General features: G+C 42.9%; 1 protein-coding gene across 4 annotated transcripts in view; it reads left to right on the plus strand.

Moving 5' to 3' along the window:
• TBCK (TBC1 domain containing kinase) overlaps positions 1-22536 on the plus strand; it is a 153457-nt gene that overhangs the window by 91104 nt on the left and 39817 nt on the right. For 3 of the 4 annotated variants that reach the window (XM_060186295.1, XM_060186296.1, XM_060186297.1), the window contains 8 exons: positions 4295-4409; positions 7222-7295; positions 13255-13396; positions 16295-16355; positions 17799-17860; positions 18367-18428; positions 19239-19387; positions 21079-21217. In XM_060186295.1, the coding sequence (XP_060042278.1) occupies positions 4295-4409; positions 7222-7295; positions 13255-13396; positions 16295-16355; positions 17799-17860; positions 18367-18428; positions 19239-19387; positions 21079-21217 (804 nt within the window). The remainder of the gene's footprint in view (positions 1-4294; positions 4410-7221; positions 7296-13254; positions 13397-16294; positions 16356-17798; positions 17861-18366; positions 18429-19238; positions 19388-21078; positions 21218-22536) is intronic. The other variant, XM_060186298.1, reaches the window with a different exon arrangement.

Below are 22536 nucleotides of genomic sequence, written 5' to 3' on the forward strand. Positions count from 1 at the left end.
TGCAAGTGCCTTAAAAGGTCACCTTGCTGGGGGTCGGGCGAGCGCACATGGCGCAAGGACCAGCACAGTAAGGATCCCTGTTTGAGCCCTCCCCTCCCACCCCCGCTACCCACCTGCAGGGGAGTCGCTTCACAGGCAGTGAAGCAGGTCTGCAGGTGTCTGATAACATCACCCCAGAACTCATTCTTAACCTGGGTCCCGCGGCAAAGAAGTGGCTCGCTTCATTCCTGTCCCACATCTTAGAATCTGAGTCTATGCCCAAAGTTTGGCGTCGTGCGAAGATTATAGCGGTTTGGAAACCAAAGAAAGACCCAACACTGGCTGCCAGCTATAGACCAATTTCTCTCCTCTCCGTGTGTTACAAACTCCTTGAGAGGCTGCTTCTGTCATGTATTTCTCATCTTACAGAGAAATTCCTATCACCCGCCCAGGCTGGTTTCTGCCCAGGAAGATCTACCTGCGAACAAGCCCTGGCCCTCTCCACTTACATTGAAAATGGATTCCAGAAGAATTTAAAGACGGGTGCTGTCTTTGTTGATCTCACAGCAGCCTATGACACGGTCTGGCACCGTGGTCTCCTGGTCAAGATCTCAAGATGCCTGCCTCCATGGGTGGCCAACACTATATCGTTTCTTCTCCAAAACAGAAGATTCCGGGTACATCTGGGTGACAAGTCTAGCAGGTGTAGACTTGTCTCAAGTGGCCTCCCCCAGGGCTCTGTTCTGGCTCCTACGCTATTCAATATTTACATCAATGACCTCCCAGAAACTTCTTCAAGGAAGTTCATCTACGCCGATGACATCTGCTGTGCAACTCAGGCATCCAAGTTCGACATCCTCGAGGAAACACTCACGAAAGACATGTCTCTGATATCTGATTACTGTAAAAAATGGCGACTAATCCCTAGCACTGCAAAAAACGGTATCATCTGTTTTCCATCTACACCCCTCGCATGAGCTTAATGTACAGCTTGGCGATACGAGAATCCGGCATGAAGCCCAGCTAGTCTATCTTGGCGTTACTCTTGATCGCACTCTGTCGTTTCACGAACATCTCATAAAAACTGCAGCAAAGGTGGGCGCGAGGAATCACATCATTGCAAGACCGGCCAGCTCCTCATGGGGCACGAGCGCTTCCACACTACGATCATCCTCTCTGGCATTATGCTATTCCACTGCAGAATACTGTGCCCCAGGATGGTTCCGTAGCCCCCATGTCCACTTGGTCGATTCCAAATTATATTCCTCCATGAGGATCATTTCTGGAACCATCCGTTCGTTCCACCCCGGTTCCATGGCTGCCAGTCCTTAGCAACATCGCCCCGCCAGATATGCGTCGGGATGCAGCATCCTCTAAGTTCATTTCCCACATCTACGCTCGACCGGACCTGCCAATCTACGCGGATGTCTTCGCCCACCCTGCCGCTGGCGCTTGGCACCTATATAACAAATCCACTGTTCCCAGCAGCCATTCTTTCCCTTTTCTTTTTTTATTTAAAAAACTCTATTTATTCCCTTTTGCTGCCCTTGTTGTTTTATTGTTGTAGTTATTATGGTTGTCGTCATTGTTGGATAGTACAGAGAGAAATGGAGAGAGGAGGGGAAGGCAGAGAGGGGGAGAGAAAGAAAGACACCTGCAGACCTGCTTCACCGCCTGGGAAGCGACTCCCCTGCAGGTGGGGAGCCGGGGGCTTGAAGCAGGATCCTTATGCCGATCCTTGCGCTTTGCGCCACCTGTGCGCTTAACCCGCTGCGTTACAGCCCGACTCCCCCCTTTTCTTTTTTCCTTTGTTTTATTTTATTTGACAGGACAGAGAAATTGGGAGGGGAAGGGGAAGATGTAGAAGAGAGAAAGACAGACACCTGCAGACTTGCTTCACCGCCTGTGAAGTGTCCCCCTCCCCTCCACCGCCGAAAGGTGGGGAGTGGAGACTGCAACCTGGTTCCTTGTGCATGGTAATATGTGTGCTCGACTGGGTGACTCCCAGCCCCCTACTTGAACATAATTTTTTTTCATCTTTATTTGCTTGTTGGATAGAGACAGCCAGAAATTGAGAGGACGGGGGAGATAGGGAGAGAGACAGAGAGACACCTGCAGCACTGCTTCACCACTTGTGAAGCTTTCCCCCTGCAGGTGAAGACCGGGGGCTCGAACCCAGGTCCTTGCACACTGTAACGTGTGCTCAGCCAGATGCGCCATAATTGAGCATAATTTCTAAAAGAGTTCATCACCTCAGTTTTTGGTGGTATTATCTTTTTGTTATCATTGTTATTTATACCTTACATTTTGATTTTTTTTTTCTCACCCCTGAACTTTGTCTGCTCCAAGCAGATTTTTTCAGACAGAGACAGATGCAAAAAAGGGGAGACCGCCACAGCACCTGAGCCTCCCCAGTGTGGCAGAGGCTGGACTTGAACCTGGGACACAGGTATGGCAAGGCAGCCATCTCCCAGGTGAAGTTACTGTGCCTCTCTGTGCCTCTTATTTTTAAGTAAGATTTAAAATTAAACCTTCGAAGTACAAAAGGGCAGAAAAGCATCAGATGTGATCGAGGAAAATAATTCAGGGAGCTCACGCAGCCCCAGAGCAAGGGGCTTAAGTGTCTGAGACCACCCAAAGTAGAATTAAGGAGTCCTATGAGCTAGGAAAGGTCTCACCTGAGTAATGAAGCTGGAGGGTTGACATTCCACTCGTGACGTCTCTGGACACAGTCCAAAGTGAAGCATGCTGAGATAGTCCTGGTTGCATTGCTTAGGTTGGCACCAGCAGATGCAATATCAATTGGTATGAATTAAGAGAAGCCTGCAGGAAAGCGAGCCCCAACCCCCAAAGGTTCCAGGACTGGGAGAAATATGTGTTTTATAGAGAAAGGGGAAGGTTCCTGCTATCTTAGGGTTTAAGAAGGCGAGAGATAGTTAGTTGCAGTTAGTTGCTATAACCAAATCATTTGGCAATTGGGTTTTCATTTAAAAACTTATCTCATGGTATGTGTTCACCAGCGCTGTAATAACATGGCTTTCGGTGTCTTTAAGTAGTTGCCAGGTATGCTTCATGGGTGAGTGAGCAGAAGGAAGTATTTAAAGTGGAAATTACAGCTCTCTGGGGATAAAACTCTTTCACAACTAATTGAATAGAAGAAAGCCTTTCAAGGTTTGGCTGAATTGCCTGAGAAACATTTGCATTCAAGTATCAGACAGAAGAGGCTCTCTAGTGGCACAGTGGAATACGACAACAGCTTTTAAGATTTGTGATTTTGTGTGTGTGTGAGAAAAAGAAAAAGAGAAATGCCATCTTACTATTTTACTTCACTTTTCTTCTTGATTAACTTATTTCTCTCTGGGATAAAGACAGCCAGAAACTGAGAGGAAAGGGGAGATAGAGACAGAGAGAGACAGCTGCAGACAGCTTCACCGCTCGTAAAGCTTACCCCCTGCAGGTGAAACCTGGGGACTTGAACCCGGGTCCTTGTGCATTACAACATGTGTGCTCAGCCCGGTGTACTAGCCCAGCCTGTTCATTTTTTCAGGGATGGGAACTGGTGCTTTCATATTTTTCAGGTCTTTCTTATACCAGTTCTGTTGTGATCAGAAAATCCAAAGTATGTATAGTTGGGATGTTTTAGGAAATGTATGGAGTCTATTTTTCTCCAAAGAGAGGAGAAACAATAAAAAATAGGACATTATATACCTTATCACCAATCTTCATATCATTTCTTAAAATAGTTTTTTTTTTAAGATTTACTTGAGTTCAGTTTCTTGTTTAAAAACATATTTTTATATTTGTGGTCCAGGAGGTGGCACAAAGCATTGGACTCTCAAACATAAGGTCCTGAGTTCAATCCCCGGCAGCACAGATACCAGAGTGATGTTTGGTTCTTTCTTTTTCCTATCTTTCTTACTAAGGAATAAATAAAATATTTTTAAAAACACATATTTTTATTTTGTTTTATTTGAATGAGAGAGAGGGGGAGAGAAAGACCAGAGCACTGCTCAGCTCTGGCTCATGGGGGTGTGGGAGATTGAACCTGGGACTTAGGAGCTTCAAGCAAGAGAGTCTTTTTGCAGAACCATTACGCTATCTTCTCACACCCAAGATTAATTTATTTACTAATGAGAGAGAAAAACCCAGAGCACCACTGTGGCACATACAATGCCAGGTATCAAACTCAGAATCCGATGCTTGAGAGTCCAGTGTTTTTCCCACTGCACTGCTCTCCCGGGCTGCTAAAATAGGTGTTAGGTATACCTACTGCATAGCTCATCTGTTGACGGGTGACTTTTTGTTTTCTTTGTAGCCACTCGAAGGTTTTGTGTATAGCATTTGAAGTGCTTGAAGGCTTGCAGTACATGAACAAGCACGGCATAGTACACCGGGCCCTGTCTCCTCATAACATTCTTTTGGATCGAAAGGTAACTGTCAAGTTAATTTATGGAATTTGGGTTTGTCATTTCAGATCGGACATTACTGAGTTCAGGCTGAAAGGGCTTATCAAGAGGGACTGTGGACTAAGGAGATGTGTATCAATGCTATTGACACTATAGAAAGACTATGTGAGCAGACATCTCCCATTTGTGCACAGTCACTGGTCTCTCACATGCACTATTCTTTGTGCCACACCAGTTCATTTGCTAACCTCATGTTTTATTTCTCCTTTCACTTGGTTTCTTCTCTTACTTTCTTTTTTTTTTTTTTAAGTACAAGGTTCTTATCTCTCAAGTTTCTCTCCATTTCTCTCTTTCTCTTTCTATTTAATTTTTTTAAATTTCTTTATTGGGGGATTAGTGGTTTACAGTTGATAGTAAAATACAGTCGTTTGTACGTGCATGACATTTCCACGTAACAGTTTTCCCACATAACAGTTCAATCCCCACTAGGTCCTCCTCTGCCATCCTGTTCCAGGACCTGAACCCTCCCTCCGTCCCACCCCAGAGTCCTTCACTGGTTGAGTGACATGTTATCATGCTCAGGGAGCATATACACCAATTCCAGTCCAAGTTCTGCATTGTGTCTTCCCATCACTCTCTCTCTTTTTAATTTCCACCAGAGCTACTGCTGGGGCTCAGTGACTGCATGATGAATCCACTGCAGATGGCCACTTCTCTATCCTTTCCTCCTTTCCTTCCATTTGATAAGGCAGAGAGAAATTGAAAAGGAGAGGGGAGACCAGAGGGAGAGAGAAAGAAAGAGAGACACATGTAGACCTTCTTCACTGCTGGTGAATCTTCCCCACCTGGAGGTATGAAGCAGGGTCTCCAACCCGGATCCTCACGCATGATGATGTGTGTTCCTAACAAGGCGTGCCGTCACCCAGCCCCCTCAACTGGTTTCTAAGAGAAATATATTGAATGCAGTTGTACCTTTCCAAATCCAGATTTTAAGAAAGTTCCTGTTTGTCTGCGTAGTATAGTTTCCTCATAGCGCAACGGCGTTCCCTTTTCTCCTTTTCAGCCCTGTCGATTTTGTCCCTCTTTTTAATTTACCTTCTTTATTTTACAGCTATTTATATGTAGCTTTTATCTTTTTAATTCGAATGCTGATTTGGTAACGTCAATATATGATGTATAGAAAGTCAGGCAGCCCAGGGAGTCGGGCTGTAGCGCAGCGGGTTAAGCGCAAGTGGCGCAAAGCACAAGGACCGGCATAAGGATCCCGGTTCGAACCCGGCTCCCCACCTGCAGGGGAGTCGCTTCACAGGCGGTGAAGCAGGTCTGCAGGTGTCTGTCTTTCTCTCCTCCTCTCTGACTTCCCCTCCTCTCTCCATTTCTCTCTGTCTTATCCAACAACGATGACAACAACAATAATAACTACAACAATAAAACAAGGGCAACAAAAGGGAATAAATAAATAAAATAAAATATTTAAAAAAAAAAAAGAAAGTCAGGCAGCCCTAAGAGATCCACTTGCAAAGTTTTTCCCCTACAGGTGGCGATGGAGAGCTTGAACTTGAGTCCTTGAGCATTGTGCGCTCAACCAGGTGCACCACCAGCCAGCCCCTTCTGTATTTGTTTTTCGGTTTTTTGTGTTTTTTTAATGTTTCTTTTTTCTCTAATCCTCTTCTAGACTTTCAGTACAACTAGCTTGAGATTAAAAATCACAGAAGATAAAAAGTGCTGGTTAATTTTATAGTCATTACAGGGGAGCATGTAATTCTTCTAAGTTGTTTTAAAATGTAAATATTTTTTAATGGTGGGAAAAGAAATTATTGAAGAAGAAAACAAATTTTTAAATTAGCTTAATTCTTAAAATTTGAACCTCTAAGAGTTGAAAAAATGACTTAGAAATTTTCTATTTACCTTTTTTGTTTGTTTAAGAATCTCTCTTTGTGTTAACTATGGCTCTTCTCAAATGCCAGGAATTGTTGCAAACCTAGTACATTCACTATACTACTGTGTTGATTTGTGAATTGATCTTTTCAAGTTAATAATTGCCCTGTCATGATTAAATTATAACATTGTGAATGAATTTGTAACTCCTTACAAAAAAATTATTTTGTGAAAATAACCACAAAATATGCTAAGCAAAGTTTCAAGGCAAATGAAATAATTTCTCCTCTATTTTTGCAGGAAAAAAAAAAAAAAACACCAAAATACAAAGTTGCAAAATACAGCAAAACTTTTTGAAATGTTGTTTTTTGGTTTATGAAAAAAACAATGTCAGGCAGGGGAGACAGCATAATGGTTATGCAGACAGACTCTCATGCCTGAGGCTCCTAAGTCCCAGGTTCAATCCCCTGCACCACCATAAGCCAGAGCTGAGTAGTGCTCTGGTGTTTCTCTCTGTGAGTGTCCTCTCTCTTTGAATCTCTCTCAAAATTAAAATAAAATATTTTTTTAAATGTCAAAAAAAAGAAAAAAACCAATGTTATACATGCATATTTATTCATACCAATAAATATATGTCCATACATTTGTGATCTATATAAAGCAGACTTTCGTGGATAGTTTTTAATAAAATATCTTAAATCAAAAAAAAATTTTTTTTTTTTTTAAATCAGAGCACTGTTCAGCTCTGGCTCATAGTGGTGTGGGGGATTGAACCTGGGACTTTGGAGCCTCAGGTATGAGAGTCTGTTTGCATAACCATTATGCTATCTAACCTCCGCCCAAAAATGTTTTTTTCTTAATGCATTAGCCTATAGGAAGATTCCCTTAAAAAATATAGAATCATTTTCTCTGCCACTAATACTAAGACCATGATTTTTTTTTTTCTTTATTATTGCAGGACCATGTTAAATTGGCTAAATTTGGGCTTTATCACATGACAGCTCATGGTGATGATGTTGATTTTCCAATTGGGTAAGAATGTTTTTCTTTATTTCTGTGTTCTGTTTTAAACTTTATTATCTTTTTTAATTATTAGTGGCTAGCTAATGTCACAGCACAGCAGTGGCTATAGGTTTTCATCTTGCCATTGGCAGATCTGCAAAACACTCTCACCCCCCAACTTGGACCCTTTCCCATCAGCATACAACAGGACCTCAAAGCCCCACCTTCCCTCCCCCTACAGACTCCTTTGTTTTGGAGAGGTTGTGGGGGTAAAGGAACCCTTCTGTATGCTAGTGGGAATGTAAACTTTGGTATCTTTGTGTGTGTGTATATATATATATATATTTATGTTAGTCTAATTTCCTTACCGGTTTTGACGTTTACATTTTTTACTCTTTATTTATTGAATAGAGACCGTCAGAAATAGAGAGGAGGGGGTCGGGCGTTGGCACAGCGGGTTAAGCGCAGGTGGCGCGAAGCACAAGGACCGGTGTTAAGGATCCCGGTTCAAGCCCCCGGGCTCCCCACCTGCAGGGGAGCCGCTTCCCAGGCGGTGAAGCAGGTCTGCAGGTGTCTGTCTTTCTCTCCCCCTCTCTGTCTTCCCCTCCTCTCTCCATTTCTCTCTGTCCTGTCCAACAACGAACAGCATCAACAATGGTAATAATAATAACCACAAGGAGGCTACAACAACAAGGGCAACAAAAGGGGGAAAAATGGCCTCCAGGAGCGGTGGATTCATGGTGCAGGCACCTAGCTCAGCAATAACCCTGGAGGAAAAAAAAGAAAGAAAGAAAGAAAGAAAGAAAGAAAGAAAGAAAGAAAGAAAGAAAGAAAGAAAGAAAGAAAGAGGAGGGGGAGATAGAGAAGAAGGGAGACAGAGACCCCAGCAGACCTGCTTCACTATTTGTGAAGCTTTCTCCCTGCAGGTCGGGACCAGGGGCTTGAACCTGGGTCCTTGTGCATTGTAACGTGTGCTCCACCAGGTGTACCACTACCCAGCCCCCTTCGTTTCTTTTTAACATTTATTTGTTTATTTATCTTCCCTTTTGTTGCCCTTGTTTTTTTATTGTTGTTATTGCTGTTGTCGTCGTCGTTGTTGGGTAGGACAGAGAGAAATGGAGAGAGGAGGGGAAGACAGAGAGGGGGAGAGAAAGACAGACACCTGCAGACCTGCTTCACCGCCTGTGAAGCGACTCCCCTGCAGGTGGGGAGCCCGGGGGCTTGAACCGGGATCCTTAACACCGGTCCTTGTGCTTCGCGCCACCTGCGCTTAACCCGCTGTGCCACCGCCCGACTCCCCCTCCGTTTCTTTTTAATAGTACACATTTGTGTTGTGCTTGTTTGTGTTAAGTATCATCACTCCACTACCTCTGGTTTGGAATCATAGAGTAGAACTTCAGCAGAACATTGCTTAAACAGGAGTCAGGAGAAAGCGCACACAGTCAAGCGTACACTTTGCCATGTGCAAGGACTTAGGTTCAAGCCTCCAGCACCTCAAGGGAGCACCACGCACAGCATCACGGAGAATCTGCACTACTGGTAGAATGGGACTGTGGTGTCTTTCCTTCTGTCTCTGTCTTTGTTTCTCTTGCTCTCTAAGAGTTAAAATAAATAATTAAGTAGGCTGCTGGGAGTGGTGGAATCATGTAGGCATATAGCCCTAGTGGGAAAATAAAAATACTTCGATGGGGGGAGTCAGGCGGTAGCGCAGCGGGTTAAGCGCACGGGGCGCAAAGCACAAAGACCGGCGTAAGGATCCCGGTTCGAGCCCCCGGCTCCCCACCACAGGGGAGTCGCTTCACAGGCGGTGAAGCAGGTGTCTGTCTTTCTCTCCCCCTCTCTGTCTTCCCCTCCTCTCTCCATGTCTCTCTGTCCTATCCAGCAACGTTGACTATAATAACTACAACAATAAACCAACAAGGGCAACAAAAGGGAATAAATAAATAAATATTTTAAAAAAAAAAAAGAATCTGCCGCTCCTGGCAGACATTATTAAAAAAAAAAAAAAAATCTTCGATGGAAAAGAGAAGCCTTGCACACCCAGTGCAGTGTGGGAGCTGCACGTGTGAGGACCCAGATTTAACCACCTGCAGTGCAGAGGCTTTGTGAGCAGTACAATAGGTCTCTCTCTCTCTACCCCTCTCCCTCTCCCTCTCCCTTTCCGTCTCCCTCTCCCACTCTCTCTTTCCCTCTGCCTCCAGGGTTATTGATGGGCTTTGGTGCCGGCCCTACTACTTCTGCTCCTGGAAGCCATTTTTTCCATTTTATTGGCTAGGACAGAGAGACATTGAGAGGGCATGGGAAGGCAGAGAAGGAGAGAGAGACAGAGCGACACCTGCAGCATTGTTTCCCCGCTCGTGAAGCTTCCCCCTGCAGGTGGGGAGCAGGGGCTCGAAATCTCCCCCGCCCCCATCTCATCCTCTATGGAAAGAATAGGAAGTGGCTACTGGAAGCAGTTGAACTGTGCAGGCATTGAACTCCAGCAATAGCCCTGACAGATAGCTGTATGTACATATTTGGAAAAGAGCACAATAAGAGAAGAAAGCTCTCATATATAGACTGCCTGTGCACCTTCAAAAATTAGCTTATGGACTTACATAAAAATGTCAAGGCACAGCTGACCATCCTAAAATATTGTTGAGTCCCTCTTTTATTTACTGAGAAAATACTTTAACACCTCTCCTCCTGGCTGTTGGCTATACAAAAACGGACAAGATCACCCCCCAATCCTGAAGAACCCCATGTGCATCCTTTGGCTTGAATTCCTCCTCGTGTGATGCGAATTCAGAACCTTTCATTTTGCAGATCGAAACCGGGGTCACATGCACCAAAGCTGTTTTCACAAGCACAGAAGCAATGTGTTATAGAAAAACAAAAAACAACTCCTGTGTTTCCCGTTTTGCATGTGATACAGACAGTCCATAGCTCACCAGAGAAGAGAACTTGCCTTGGGACAGAGCTGGAGAAAATGTGATTGCTGAGCCGGCAAGACCGTTCACCTGAGAGTGTGCCTGCTTTCCCGTTGCTGTAACTCGACTTCCAGCCCAGTTCCTGCCACACTGGGGGAACGTCAGTGCCGTGGTGTTTCTCCCTCACTATCTATTAGAAAAAGTTAGCCCAGAATAGTGAAGTCCTGGACCAAAAAAAAAAAAAAAAAAAAAAAAATGTGCCTGCTATTCCTTATCGGTCTTGTCTAAATCAGTTTGTGTGAGAGAGCACTCCAAAGGCATAACCTAAGCAAAAGAAAAATTAATTGAATTTTCACTTTCATTTAGAGGGGGCTTACAGTGATGAATCAAAGAAAGGAGGTGTTTTTTTTTCTTAAAGCACATCAAGCGTTTTGAAGGATGACCTTTGAGTTCAAAAAGCTTCACATAGATTGGCTTTGTGTGGCCATTTGGTAGGACTCGCTTTGAAGTCACCAGGAAGTTTCAAAGAGCATAATGTGAAACTTTAGCCAGGAAAAATAAAGTGATCAAACAGAAAAGTCATGAAAGAAAATATTTACACCAGGGGAAGCTTGCAGTTGATTCAAAAGACAAATATTAAGGAACAACAAAGCAAAATGTTAACATCTGTTGCAAAATACTGTAAAGCATTAGAAATTGGACGTTCATTTCAACTGGCCGGTAGCATAATACCTTGTTAAAACATCAAACACATGGTGAAGGCTGCATACTTCTAGCTCCCTGATCATATGGCTGAGGTCTGATAGTTTTCTTTTGAGGGTTAAAATGCTACACTAGAGAAGAGACTGTTGTTAAAAAGAGATGATCTTCACTGTTAAGAAAACAGTCCTAGAGTTTATTGCTTTGTAATGATTGGATCTCAGTCTTTGATTAAAAGAGAAATTGGGTTTTTTTTTTTTTTAAGAGAGATGCAGAGAGACACACAGACACACAGAGAGAAATGCATAACCATTACGCTGTCTCCCCCGCCCGAGAAATTGGGATTTTTCTTTCTTTGTTTTCTCTCTCTCTCTCTCTCTCTCTCTTTGTTGTTTTTTTTCAGGAAGAGTCAACTCAGTGCTTCTGGAGAGGACAGGCTAATTAGTCAGTTTTAGGTGGGACAACTGACCTAAGTGCAGACCAGAGATATATATGCAGGGGTGGCTGGAGTGTATATTTCCCGTACACACACCTGAAAATGTGTGTAGCTCATGACTTGGCTCTAGGCCTTTTCCTGCCATCTGTCCATATGTGAATAGTCATGTCAGCATCGTGTGTCACAGTGAAAGAATGTATCACCCAGAGTAGTCCTTCCAGTGTTTGGCCAAATGATTTTTTTATTTTATTTTATTTGCCTCCAGGATTATCACTGAGGCTCAGTGCCAGCACTGAGCAGAAGTCTGCTCCTGGAGGTCATTTTTACCATTTTTATTAGATAAGACAGAGAGAACTTGAGAGAGGAGGGGGAGAGAGAGAGGGAGAAAGACCGTTCTACCACTTGTGAAGCAACCCCTCTGCAACTGGGAAGCAAGGGCTTGAATATGGATCCTTGCATGGGTCCTTGAGCTTAGGACTTAGTACATATGGCCCCCGCCAAATGACTTGTTATCAGAAATTATTGTAAAACTTCAGAAAGAAAAAAGATAATTGTGTATTGGTTGATAGAGTGATCTCTGAAGTGTAGTTAAAGTGGGAAAGATGGCTTCAAGATCATGTGTACTGGCTTTGGGAAGAGGGACAAAGGGGACGATTGATAACAGCTGTAGAAATGTGTGTGGATGGCTGGGGGGTAGAGAGGGCAGGGTCACATTTAATGCATATGATTTAAAATGTTTGATTAATCAGAGAAGACACACAGAGAACCAAGCGTCTCTCTGGCATATAATATGTTGGGAACTGAACTCGAGACTTCACTCTACCCTGTGTCCCACTTCCTGGGTTACCCATGAATATGTTTTTTTTTTTTTCCAGCTTTTGACAATTCTACTCAGACAAATAAATAAATGTCATTTTCAAAGTTTTAAAAATGCCACTTAGAGAACAGTTCAGGGGGCCAGATGGTGGCGCACCTGGCTAAGCACGCACATTACAGTGCATAAAGACCTGGGTTCAAGTCCCTGGTCCCCCCCCTGCAGGGGGGAAGCTTCACGAGTGGTAAAGCAGGGCTGCAGGTGTCTCTCCCTCAATTTCTCTGTCTCTATTCAGTAATAAATTAAAAAAAAAATTTTTAAAGAGGGGAGTCAGTGGTAGCGCGATGGGTTAAGCGCAGGTGGCGCAAAGCACAAGGACCGGCGTAAGGATCCCTGTTCAAGCCCCGGCTCCCCACCTGCAGGGGAGTCGCTTCACAGGCGGTGAAGCAGGTCTGCAGATGTCTTTCCCCCTCTCTGTCTTCCCCTCCTCTCTCCATTTCTCTCTGTCCTGTCCCACAACAACGACATCAACAACAATAATAAAATAAGGGCAACAGAAGGGAATAAACAAATAAATATTGAAAAATTTAAAAAGAGAACAGTTAAATATAGTGAGTGATAAGAGAGGCAGTGGCGGGTGGTAGCGTAGCGGGTAAGTACACGTGGTGCAAAGCCCAAGGACCTGCGTAAGGATCCCGGTTTGAGTCCCGGGCTCCCCACCTGTAGGAGAGTGCCTTCACAGGTGGTGAAGCAGATCTGGAGGTGTTTTTCTCTCCCCGTCTCTGACTAACCCCTCCCCTCTCCATTTCTCTGTACTATCCAAGAACAACGACATCAATAACAACAGTAACTACAACAACAATGAAAAACAACAAGGACAACAAAAGGGGAAATAAATAAATATTAAAAAATTAAAAAAGAGAGAGAGGCAGTGACGACAAACAAATGCTTGGAAACTTCATTGAAAGACAAGTTTGTTAAAAATGCAAGGAGATGGGGGCCGGGCGGTAGCATAGCGGGTTAAGTGCACGTGACATTTACACAGAATTCACCATGCTGCTAGTCAGAATGTTCTACTGCTCTCCCCCTGATGGAATTCAGAGGAGTGACTCACTTTAAAACATATTGTAGGTATCCATCGTACTTGGCACCTGAAGTCACTGCACAAGGGATTTTCAAAAGTAGTGATCACGGGCCAAATGAAAAGCCATTGCCTTCTGGACCCAAGTCGGATGTCTGGTCTCTTGGAATCATTTTGTTTGAGCTTTGCATGGTACGTATAATGAAATTTAAACTGATTATTTAAAAAAAAAAAAAAGTGCCTTTATTATTAGAATACTGTTTGGAGGGGGGTGTGCCCAGTTAAATGCATACGTTATCATGTGTAAGGACCCAGGCTTGAACCCCTGCTCCCCACCTGTATAGGGCACACTTTAGGGGTGGTGAATTAGGGCTGTAGGTGTCTCTCTTTCTCTCTCCTCTCCACCCCCTCCCCTCAATTTCTCTCTGTCCTATTGAAGAAGAAGAAGAGTGAAAAATGGCTGCTGGAAGTGGTGGGTTTGTTGTGCAGGCATCAAGTCCCAGCAGTAACCCTGGTAGCAAGAAGAATAAATACATAGAAATAAAATAAAATGCTTATTTATTTATTTATTTATTTATTTATTTGTATAGGAAAGCTATCCAGTAAAACTACAGTTTTTTGTTTTTTTGTTTTTTTTTCCAAGCAGAACACAGTTCAGCTTTTGCTTATGGTGGTGCAAGGGAACTTTCTGCTCTTAGCCCTGCAGCCTTCTATGGAAGCTGGACTGTCCCTTTGTTCGGAGCCCAGAATTTTTCTTAATTTTTTATTAGTGATTTAATAATAATTAACAAGATTGTAAGATAACAGGGCTACAAATCCATACAGTTCCCACCGCCAGATTTTCATGTTTCATCCTCTCTGTTGGAAGCTTCCCTCTTTTTTTTTTTTTTGGCCATATTTTCCATTGTATTGGATAAGACAGAGAGAAATTGAGAGGGAAGGGAAGATAGAGAGGGAGAAAGAAATATAGACACCTGCAGGCCTGCTTTATCACTTGTGAAACAACTCCCCTGCAGGTGGGGGAAGCTTCCATGTTCTTTATTCCTCTAGGAGTATGGACCAAAATTCTATATGGGGTGCAGAAGGTGGAAGGTTTGGCTTCTGTAATTGCTTCTCTGCTGGGCCTGGGCATTGGCAGCTGGATCCATATCCCCAGCCTGTCTCTCTACTTTCCCTGGTGGGGCAGGGCTCTGGAGCGATGAGGTTCTCGAATACATTGGTGAGGTCACCTGCCTGTGGAGGTCAGGATGGTGTCATGGTAGCATCTGCCACTTGGTGGCTGAACGGTGATGAGATACAAAGCAAATCGTTCAATATACAGGAACCCACAGGTAGGAATAGAACCGGTGAAATTAGGGGTCTTCATGTGGAAAGAAGCTAGGAAGTCTATTTTTGGTATGTTCCAAGGGGTCCATGACTTTAGTCATTTTTGCCTGAGCCTGACATGCAGGTGGAGTAAAAGTATCATCTGGGAAGATGTTGTCAGAGTTGAGAATAGGACTAGAAAGCTGGATCAGGACAGACAGTAGCTCCCAGCTCCTTCTGTGGCCCGTTAACCTTAATAAAATTCCTCCTTGTTGACTCCAGCATCTGGCTCTTGAGTGCCTCTTTCTTCCTCAGACTCTTCTCTCGTTCTCTCAGCGTTTCGTCTGAGACTCACTTGCATGTTGGCTTTGTAGGGAAGCTTCCCCAGAAACCCTCTGTGCTCACTGTGTAGAAACTAACCTGCTTCTAGGAAAGGAATTCAAATACAGCTGCTTAGACAGCAGAGGTGTCTGTCTGTCTCACTCCTGCCCCACAAGGACACACAGAAACCCGGGAGGCTGAGCTGGTCAACACTCTCCTCACCACCTGATTTCCAAAGACATTCTCCTTATCCCCTTTCTTAACCACTAGGAAAGGTGAGAAGTTCATGTGATCGCCTTTAAGATGCCCTCCAAGGGGCAGGGGAGATAGAATAATGGTTTTGCAAGACAGACTTTCATGCCTGAGCCACCCGTGGGGGGTTTGGGGAGGAGCCTCTAAACATTGCAGGTGTAGAGCCAGGCGGTGGTGCACCTGGTCAGGCACTTAGATCACCATTCACAAGGACCCAGGTTTGAGCCTTCACTCCCCACCTGCAAGGAGAAGCTTCATAAGCAGGGAAGCAAGTCTTCAAAGACTCTTTCAAATACATCACCCTATAAGGTGACCGAGCTGTAGTGTGCCATGCCTGGGACCTTTAAGATAGCTCAGCTGGGTGTGCACCTGCTCTGCCCAGTGCATGACTTAGGTTCCAGCCCGGTCCTCAGTGCACCAGAGAAAGTTTCACTGATGTGTCTCTTTTTCCCACTGTTTCTCCGTTTCCTGTCTCTGAAAAAAGTCATCTCAGAAAATCCTTAGATGTAGCAAATGTTTACAGGGAAGTATCTTTAAAAATCTGATAAAATGGGGCCAGGTGGTGGCGCACCTGATTGAACGCACATGTTGCAGTGCACAAGGACCCTGGTTCAAACCCCCAGTCCCCACCTGCAGGGGGAAAGCTTTACAAGTGGTGAAGCAGGGCTGCAGGGGTCTCTCTGTCTCTCCCCCTATCACCCCATTCCCTCTCGATTTCTGGCTGTCTCTATCCAATAAATAAGTGAAGATACTAAAAGAAATTTTTTCAAAAATATATCTAATAAAACTATGGGCTGGGGAGACAGCATAATGTTTATGTAAAAAGACTTTCATCTCGTGTGGTCTGGGAGGTGGCGAAGTGATAAAGCTTTGGACTTTCAAGCATGAGGTCCTGAGTTCGATCCCTGGCATAACATGTGCCAGAGTGATGTCTGATTCTGTCTTTCTCTTTCTAAATAAATGAATAAAATCTTAAAAAAAAAAAAAAAAGACTGAGGCTCCAAGATCCCAGGTTCAATCCCCAGCACCACCATAAACCTGAGCAGGGCTCTGGTCTCTGGTCTTTCTCTCTGTATATTTCTCATTAAAATAAAATGAATAAAACATTTTTTAAAAAATCTAATAAACCTAACGACATGCAGAGGTATGTTGTAAAATCATTTTAGCTCTAAAGACATATAGATATAACAAGTGTTTTCTGATTTTATTCAGGGAAGAAAATTATTTCAGAGCTTGGATATTTCTGAAAGACTGAAATTTTTGCTTACATTGGGTAAGTATTACACTATTTTTTTTCAATTATAAATATAGTCTTTTGTGATTATTAGTCATCATGAACACTGCAGGTATGTTCTTCATGAGCCTGGTCCCTCTGCGTTGAAGGAAGCCTCAGTGCTATGGATTCTTCTCTCTCTCTCTGCCCCTCTATCTCTTTCCTCTGGGAAAATAAAGGTTGTGTTCCTCAGCCACTTGGGAGATGGTGCAGTGGTTAGTGCCTCAGGCTCAAAAGCTTGAGCTCCCAAGTTCGATCCCCAGCATCACCCAGAGACTGATAATAAGCTATTAGAGAGTTCTGGAGATTTCTAAGTGTGGGATACAGTCAAGACCTATCCTTTAAAAACACCCACGAAACATATGTGTAGACTAAATTATATGTAATAAAAATAACGTTTGTTTTAATCATGAAAATAGTCTCTTTTTAAATTCAATTTTATTTATTGATTAGGTAGAGACAGAGAAATTGAGAGGAAGGGGAGACAGAGAGGGAAAGAGGCAGAAAGACACCTGCAGACTTGATTCACCACTCACGAAGCTTCGCCTCTGCAAGTGTGGCTTGGGGCTTGAACTGGTGGCCTGGGGATTGTCATATGTGCATGCTACTGGGTGCATCACCACCCACCCAAAAAAAGTCTCGAGAAAGTGATGTTCACATGCACAGAGAATCAATCTTTTCCTCTTGAATAACTTTTATTTTACTATTTAATCTATTTCTCAGTGTCAATGAATATTAGTGTTTACAGTCTTTATTCTTATCAGAACATGTTAAGTTTCAAACATTCCGTGTTCAAAAACTACATTATTCATTTTGAAAATAGTTGTTGGTTCTTCCTCACTGGTCCAGTAGTTTAGAAAAACAGTATGGGGGGTGGGGTGGGCAGTAGCACAGCACGTTAAGTGCACATGGCGAGAAGTGCAAGGACTGGTGGCGTAAGGATCCTGGTTCAAGCCTCCAGCTCCCCACCTGCGGAGGGGTCACTTCACAAGCAATGAAGCAGGTCTGTCCCTCTATTTCTCTCTGTGTTATCCAAAAGCAATGACAGCAAGGGCAACAAAAAGGGAAAAAAGGGCCTCCAGGAGCAGTGGATCCGTAGTGCAGGCACCGAGCCCCAGCAGTCACCCTGGAGGCAAAAAAGAAGAAGAAAAAAAAAAAGAAAGAAAGAAAGAAAAGAAAAACAGCACTGAGTCCAGGCGGTGGCACACCTGGTTGAGCACACACACTACCGTGCACAAGGACCCAGGTTCAAGCCCCTGCTCCCCACCTGCAGGGAGAAGCTTCACGAGTGTTGAAGCAGGGCTACACGTGTCTCTCTGTCTCTCTCCTCTATCTCCTCCTCCCCCTCTCAGTTTCTCTGTCTCTATCTTGTAATACAGAAACAAAAATATTTAGAAAGGAAAAAGGAAAGCGGCATTAATCCAGACCACTTCTGTTTTTTAGACTGCGTGGATGATACCGTAACGGTTCTGGCTGAAGAGCATGGTTGTCTGGACATTATAAAGGTTTGTAAATTGGGTGACATTGTAATTGTCTTTATTTGGCATATTTTCTTCTTCTTTTTTTAATTTCTTTATTGGGGGATTAATGTTGTACGGTCAATGATAAATACAATAGTTTGCACATGCATGACGTTTCTCAAGTTTTCTACACAACAATACAACCCCCACTAGGTCCTCTGCCGTCGTGATCCAGGACCTGAACTCTCCTCCTCCACTAACCCCAGAGCCTTTATTTTGGTGCAATCCACCATCTCCAGTCCAAGTTCTGCTTACTGTTTTCCCTTCTGTTCTTATTTTTCAACTTCTGTATTTGGCATATTTGGAATCGAATAACAAGCAGTTTTAAAGATAGTAGTCATTTCTGTTTGGATATTTGCATTTTGCAATGACAAGTTACTATAAATTTGTGTCAGGTTCAAATAAAGCCTTTGAAAAGTCATATTGGAGAAGTAGTGGACATTTGAGTGAAATACACAATTTTTAATAATTCATCCCTCTTTATTTTTCAGAATCTCCCTGAAAATGTTCTTGGTCTTTTGAAGAAGTGCCTCACCTTCCCCCCTTCTAAAAGGTTCAAGTCCTTTGGTTTGGGTTACACTAAGACCTTTAACATATAAACAGTTGAAGTTGTCTTCCTTGTAGCTATAATATTAATAAGTTAAAAAAGAATATAAGTGGTGGGCCAGGTAGTGGAGCACCTGGTGAAGTGCACACATTAAAGTACACAAGGACCCGGGTTCAAGCCCCTGGTCCCACCTACAGAGGGGAAACTTCATTTCTTAGTCATTTTACTGTATATTTTCATTTGATAATGCCACTGAATGTCACACAGTTGTTCCTGAACTTTTTTTTTCTTCACAAATGTTGATCCTCCTAGATTTTCTTTTTTTTTTTTATTTATGTATTCCCTTTTATAGCCCTTGTTGTCTTATTGTTATAGTTATTATTGTCGTCGTCATTGTTGGATAGGACAGAGAGAAATGGAGAGAGAAGGGGAAGACAGAGAGGGAGAAAGAAACCAAAATCCTTATGCCGGTCCTTGCTCTTTGCGAAAGATAGACACCTGCAGACCTGCTCCACCGATTGTGGAGAGCCGGGGGCTTGAACCGAAATCCTTATGCCGGTCCTTGCTCTTTGCACCACCTGCCCTTAACCCGCTGCACTGTTACGATTTTTGATAGTCAGCCACAAGGGACCAAAAAGAAAAAAAGCATTTTTGTAAAGCCACTTGATCTAAAGACGTATGTTGAGACTCTTTGCTAAGGAGAATTCCCCCGTGTTGAGACAGTGAAGACTTTTCCTTGTTTGTTTGTTTGTTTTGAATGTGTGCCATTCTTCCTGGATGTTCTTAGTAGCTTTCCATTAAAATGTGTTTCTTAAGGCCGACTCCAGGGGACCTGCTGCAGGACAAGGTGTTCAGTGAAGTCTTGCACTTCTACACGCCGTTTATCAAGCCGGCCAGTCTGTTTTCCTCTTCTCTGAGGTGTGCTGATTTAAATCTGCCAGAGGATATCAGTCAGCTGTGTAAAGGTAATGATAAGCACAACGTAGGCAACAATGGCGCTCTTACTCTTACCCTGGAGGATACCGAACTGAACTTACCACAATATAGAGGTTGCAAGAGTAAGACTTAGTGGATACTTACCTGAAATTTTAGAGAATTCTAGAAAGGACAGGAAGATGCCGCACGCAGGAGAGTACATCCTTTATCATGTGCAAGGACCCAGGATCAAGCCCCAGCTCAGCACATGGGAATACCATGCACAGAAGTTTCACAAGCAATGAAGCAGTGCTGTGGTGTCTCTCTCTCTCTCTTTGTCTCTGCCTCTCTGTCTTTCATTCACTCTCTGCCAGGTGACAAGAGAAAAAAAATCAGTTAAAAAATACATAACTCCAGAAATAGTTAAATTATTTTTAACCTTATATTTTAGTCCTGTAAATTTGAACTATTTTTGGAGCAAGAACTTGAAGAATCAAGAAAATGAAACAGGACCAGAGACATTTTTTATTTCTATTAGTGACTTAACATTGATTTACAAAATTATAAGATAACAGGAGTCTAATTCCACACTGTCCCCACCACCAGAGTTCTGTGTCCCCATTCCCCTCCACTGGGAACTGCAGTGGTTCTCCCAAGGTCAGAGACATGGGCTGACTTTGTATCTATATCTATATCTATATATCTATATATATCTATATATATATAATGGGGTTGCCCATTTTTATGGACCAAAAAATATCATGCAAACCAAGGTTCTGTTTTCAAGCAAGTTGTCCAGTTTCACCCAGAAATCTACAGCATCTGGAGTTCCTTCCACATTACACTCCATAAAATGTATTCTAAGCTGATCTCTGTAGACCACATTATTGACAAGAAGCCTATACTATCAAAGTCTGTTTTTTAGAGAGCCTTGGGGGGTTTTTTTCAGCCCTCGGGGAAGATCACAACTCTCAGAATGTGTGTCTTAGTGGCAACAATGAGTCACGCTCAAGCTGAGTAGTTTGACAGGCAAGAAGTATTTACTGAAGATTCACTTACAATTTTGCCAAGTTGCTGCCCTGCTGCACATAGTGTTTCTCTAAGAAACGTTCAAGCCAGATGTTGAGGCAGACATCTCAACACAGCCACGACTGTAAAGGAAGGACCTTGGGACACAGCAAAGTAAAAACACAGACGTGTCTACGTGGACACACGCACGTTGGGTACATACCTATTTGTACAGGCAGATGTGTGTATGTACATTTTTCAGAATGGAATTTTGACCCTAAACATTCTAACTTTTTCTCAGAAAAATTGAATGTACATCCAAGATGCACCTGTACATTTCTCTCTGTGTGTATGTGAACTTGCTAGTATGAAATGGTCTGTATTCTAAAAGCAATATTCCTTCTTTCTTAATTTTTTTAAATCTTTGTTATTGGGTAGAGACAGAGAGAAATTGAAAGAAGTGGGGGAGATAGAGAGGGAGAGAGACAAAGAGACACCTGCAGCCCTGCCTCACCACTTGTGAAGCTTTCCCCCTGCAGGTACGGACCCAGGGGTTTGACCCCAGGTCTCTGTGTACTCATGGGAGCACTTAGCCAGGTGCACCACCACCTGGCCGCTAAAAGGAGTCTTCCTGTTGTCCTCAATTTTTACTTTTTCTGCGTATTGTCTGCTCTTGATCTTTAATACAAACAAAGTATGTTGGCTATGACTGTTCTTAATCTGCCGTTACTAGATGAAGACAGTGACTACCTGGCTGAAAGACCGATCGAGGAAGTGTACTACCTCTGGTGTTTAGCTGGAGGTGATCTGGAGAAAGAGCTTGTCAACAAGGAAATTATTCGGTCCAAGCCACCTATCTGCACACTCCCCAAGTAAGGACTTCCCTTGGAAGTGACTATAAGCTAATAAAAACGTTAAAATGTTTTCTTTGTTTGTTTTGTTTGGCAGGTATTCTAACTGAATGACTGTGAAAGTCATTGGAAGCCAATACTTTTCTTCTTCTTTTTTTTTTTTTTGGCTTAGAACTTCTAACAGCAGATATTCTTATAAACTTTTTTCTTATCATTCTAAAATGTTGATTTTTACTAATTTATGATCTACCCGGGGGAAAGTCACTGTGAAGCATCTTATGGTAATGGATGGCCATTAAATGAAAAAAACGTACTCATGCTCAAGAGAATTTATGGACTAGGCTGAAGCTTTCACTGTGAGACACGATTTGCATTTATTTTTATAAATGAAATCTATAGATCATGAGCCCTGGTTTCACTGCTTCTCATAGATCTCAGAATGTGGTAAGTAGCCACTGTAGAGAGAAATTTACAGACCATTCTATAATTTAGATTGGAAGTGAACAGTTATCACTAAATGCCAGAGTTCTTACCATTCCATTGTTCAAAAACATTTGGTCTTGATTCTCTTGAGTTTTCCATGGTATTAAATCATGTCAGATTTTAGGAAAAGGACTGACTGTTGTAGGTAACTGTATAAATCATCTGCTGATCTCTCTTCACATGTTAAATTTGTAGCTTGATTATTCGAAGAGACCACTGGTTCTGTAGTTTTTCTTCTTTTTAGTGATTTTTTTAAATATTAATCTCAGTTACACCATTCACACATTGAAGTAGCAAAACAAAAGATAACAATAATGGGAATTCAAAGATGAACAGTTTGATGGATCACTAAATTTCATTCATTTATTGATATTTTCCAGAAATTACCATCATTGGATTTTTTTTTCTTGATCATTTTTCATTCATACAAATTTTCTTAGAAAAGTAATTTCTGTGAAAATGACTGTGAATTTTACTCTTTTTTTTTTTTTTACCTAAAATGTTATTTAAGTACAAGCAGTATTCATACTATTTCAGTGTATGTTTAAAACTGAGACTTGGGGCCAGGAGGTGGCACACCTGTGTGAGTGCACATGTTACAATGTTCAAGGACCCGGGTTCAAGCCCCCAGCCCCCACCTGCAGAGGGAAAGCTTTGCAAGTGGTGAAACAATTTTGCAGGTATCTCTCTTTCTCTCTATCCCTACCCTCTGGATTTCTATCTGTCTCTATCCAATAAATAAAGATAATAAAAAAAAAAATTAGGGGGTCGGGCAGTAGCGCAGCGGGGTAAGCACACGTGGCGCAAGGTGCAGGGACTGGCGTGAGGATCCCAGTTCGAGCCCCCGGCTCCCCACC

The sequence above is a fragment of the Erinaceus europaeus genome, chromosome 2 (genome assembly GCF_950295315.1).
Source record: "Erinaceus europaeus chromosome 2, mEriEur2.1, whole genome shotgun sequence".
NCBI classification, from domain to species: domain Eukaryota; kingdom Metazoa; phylum Chordata; class Mammalia; order Eulipotyphla; family Erinaceidae; genus Erinaceus; species Erinaceus europaeus.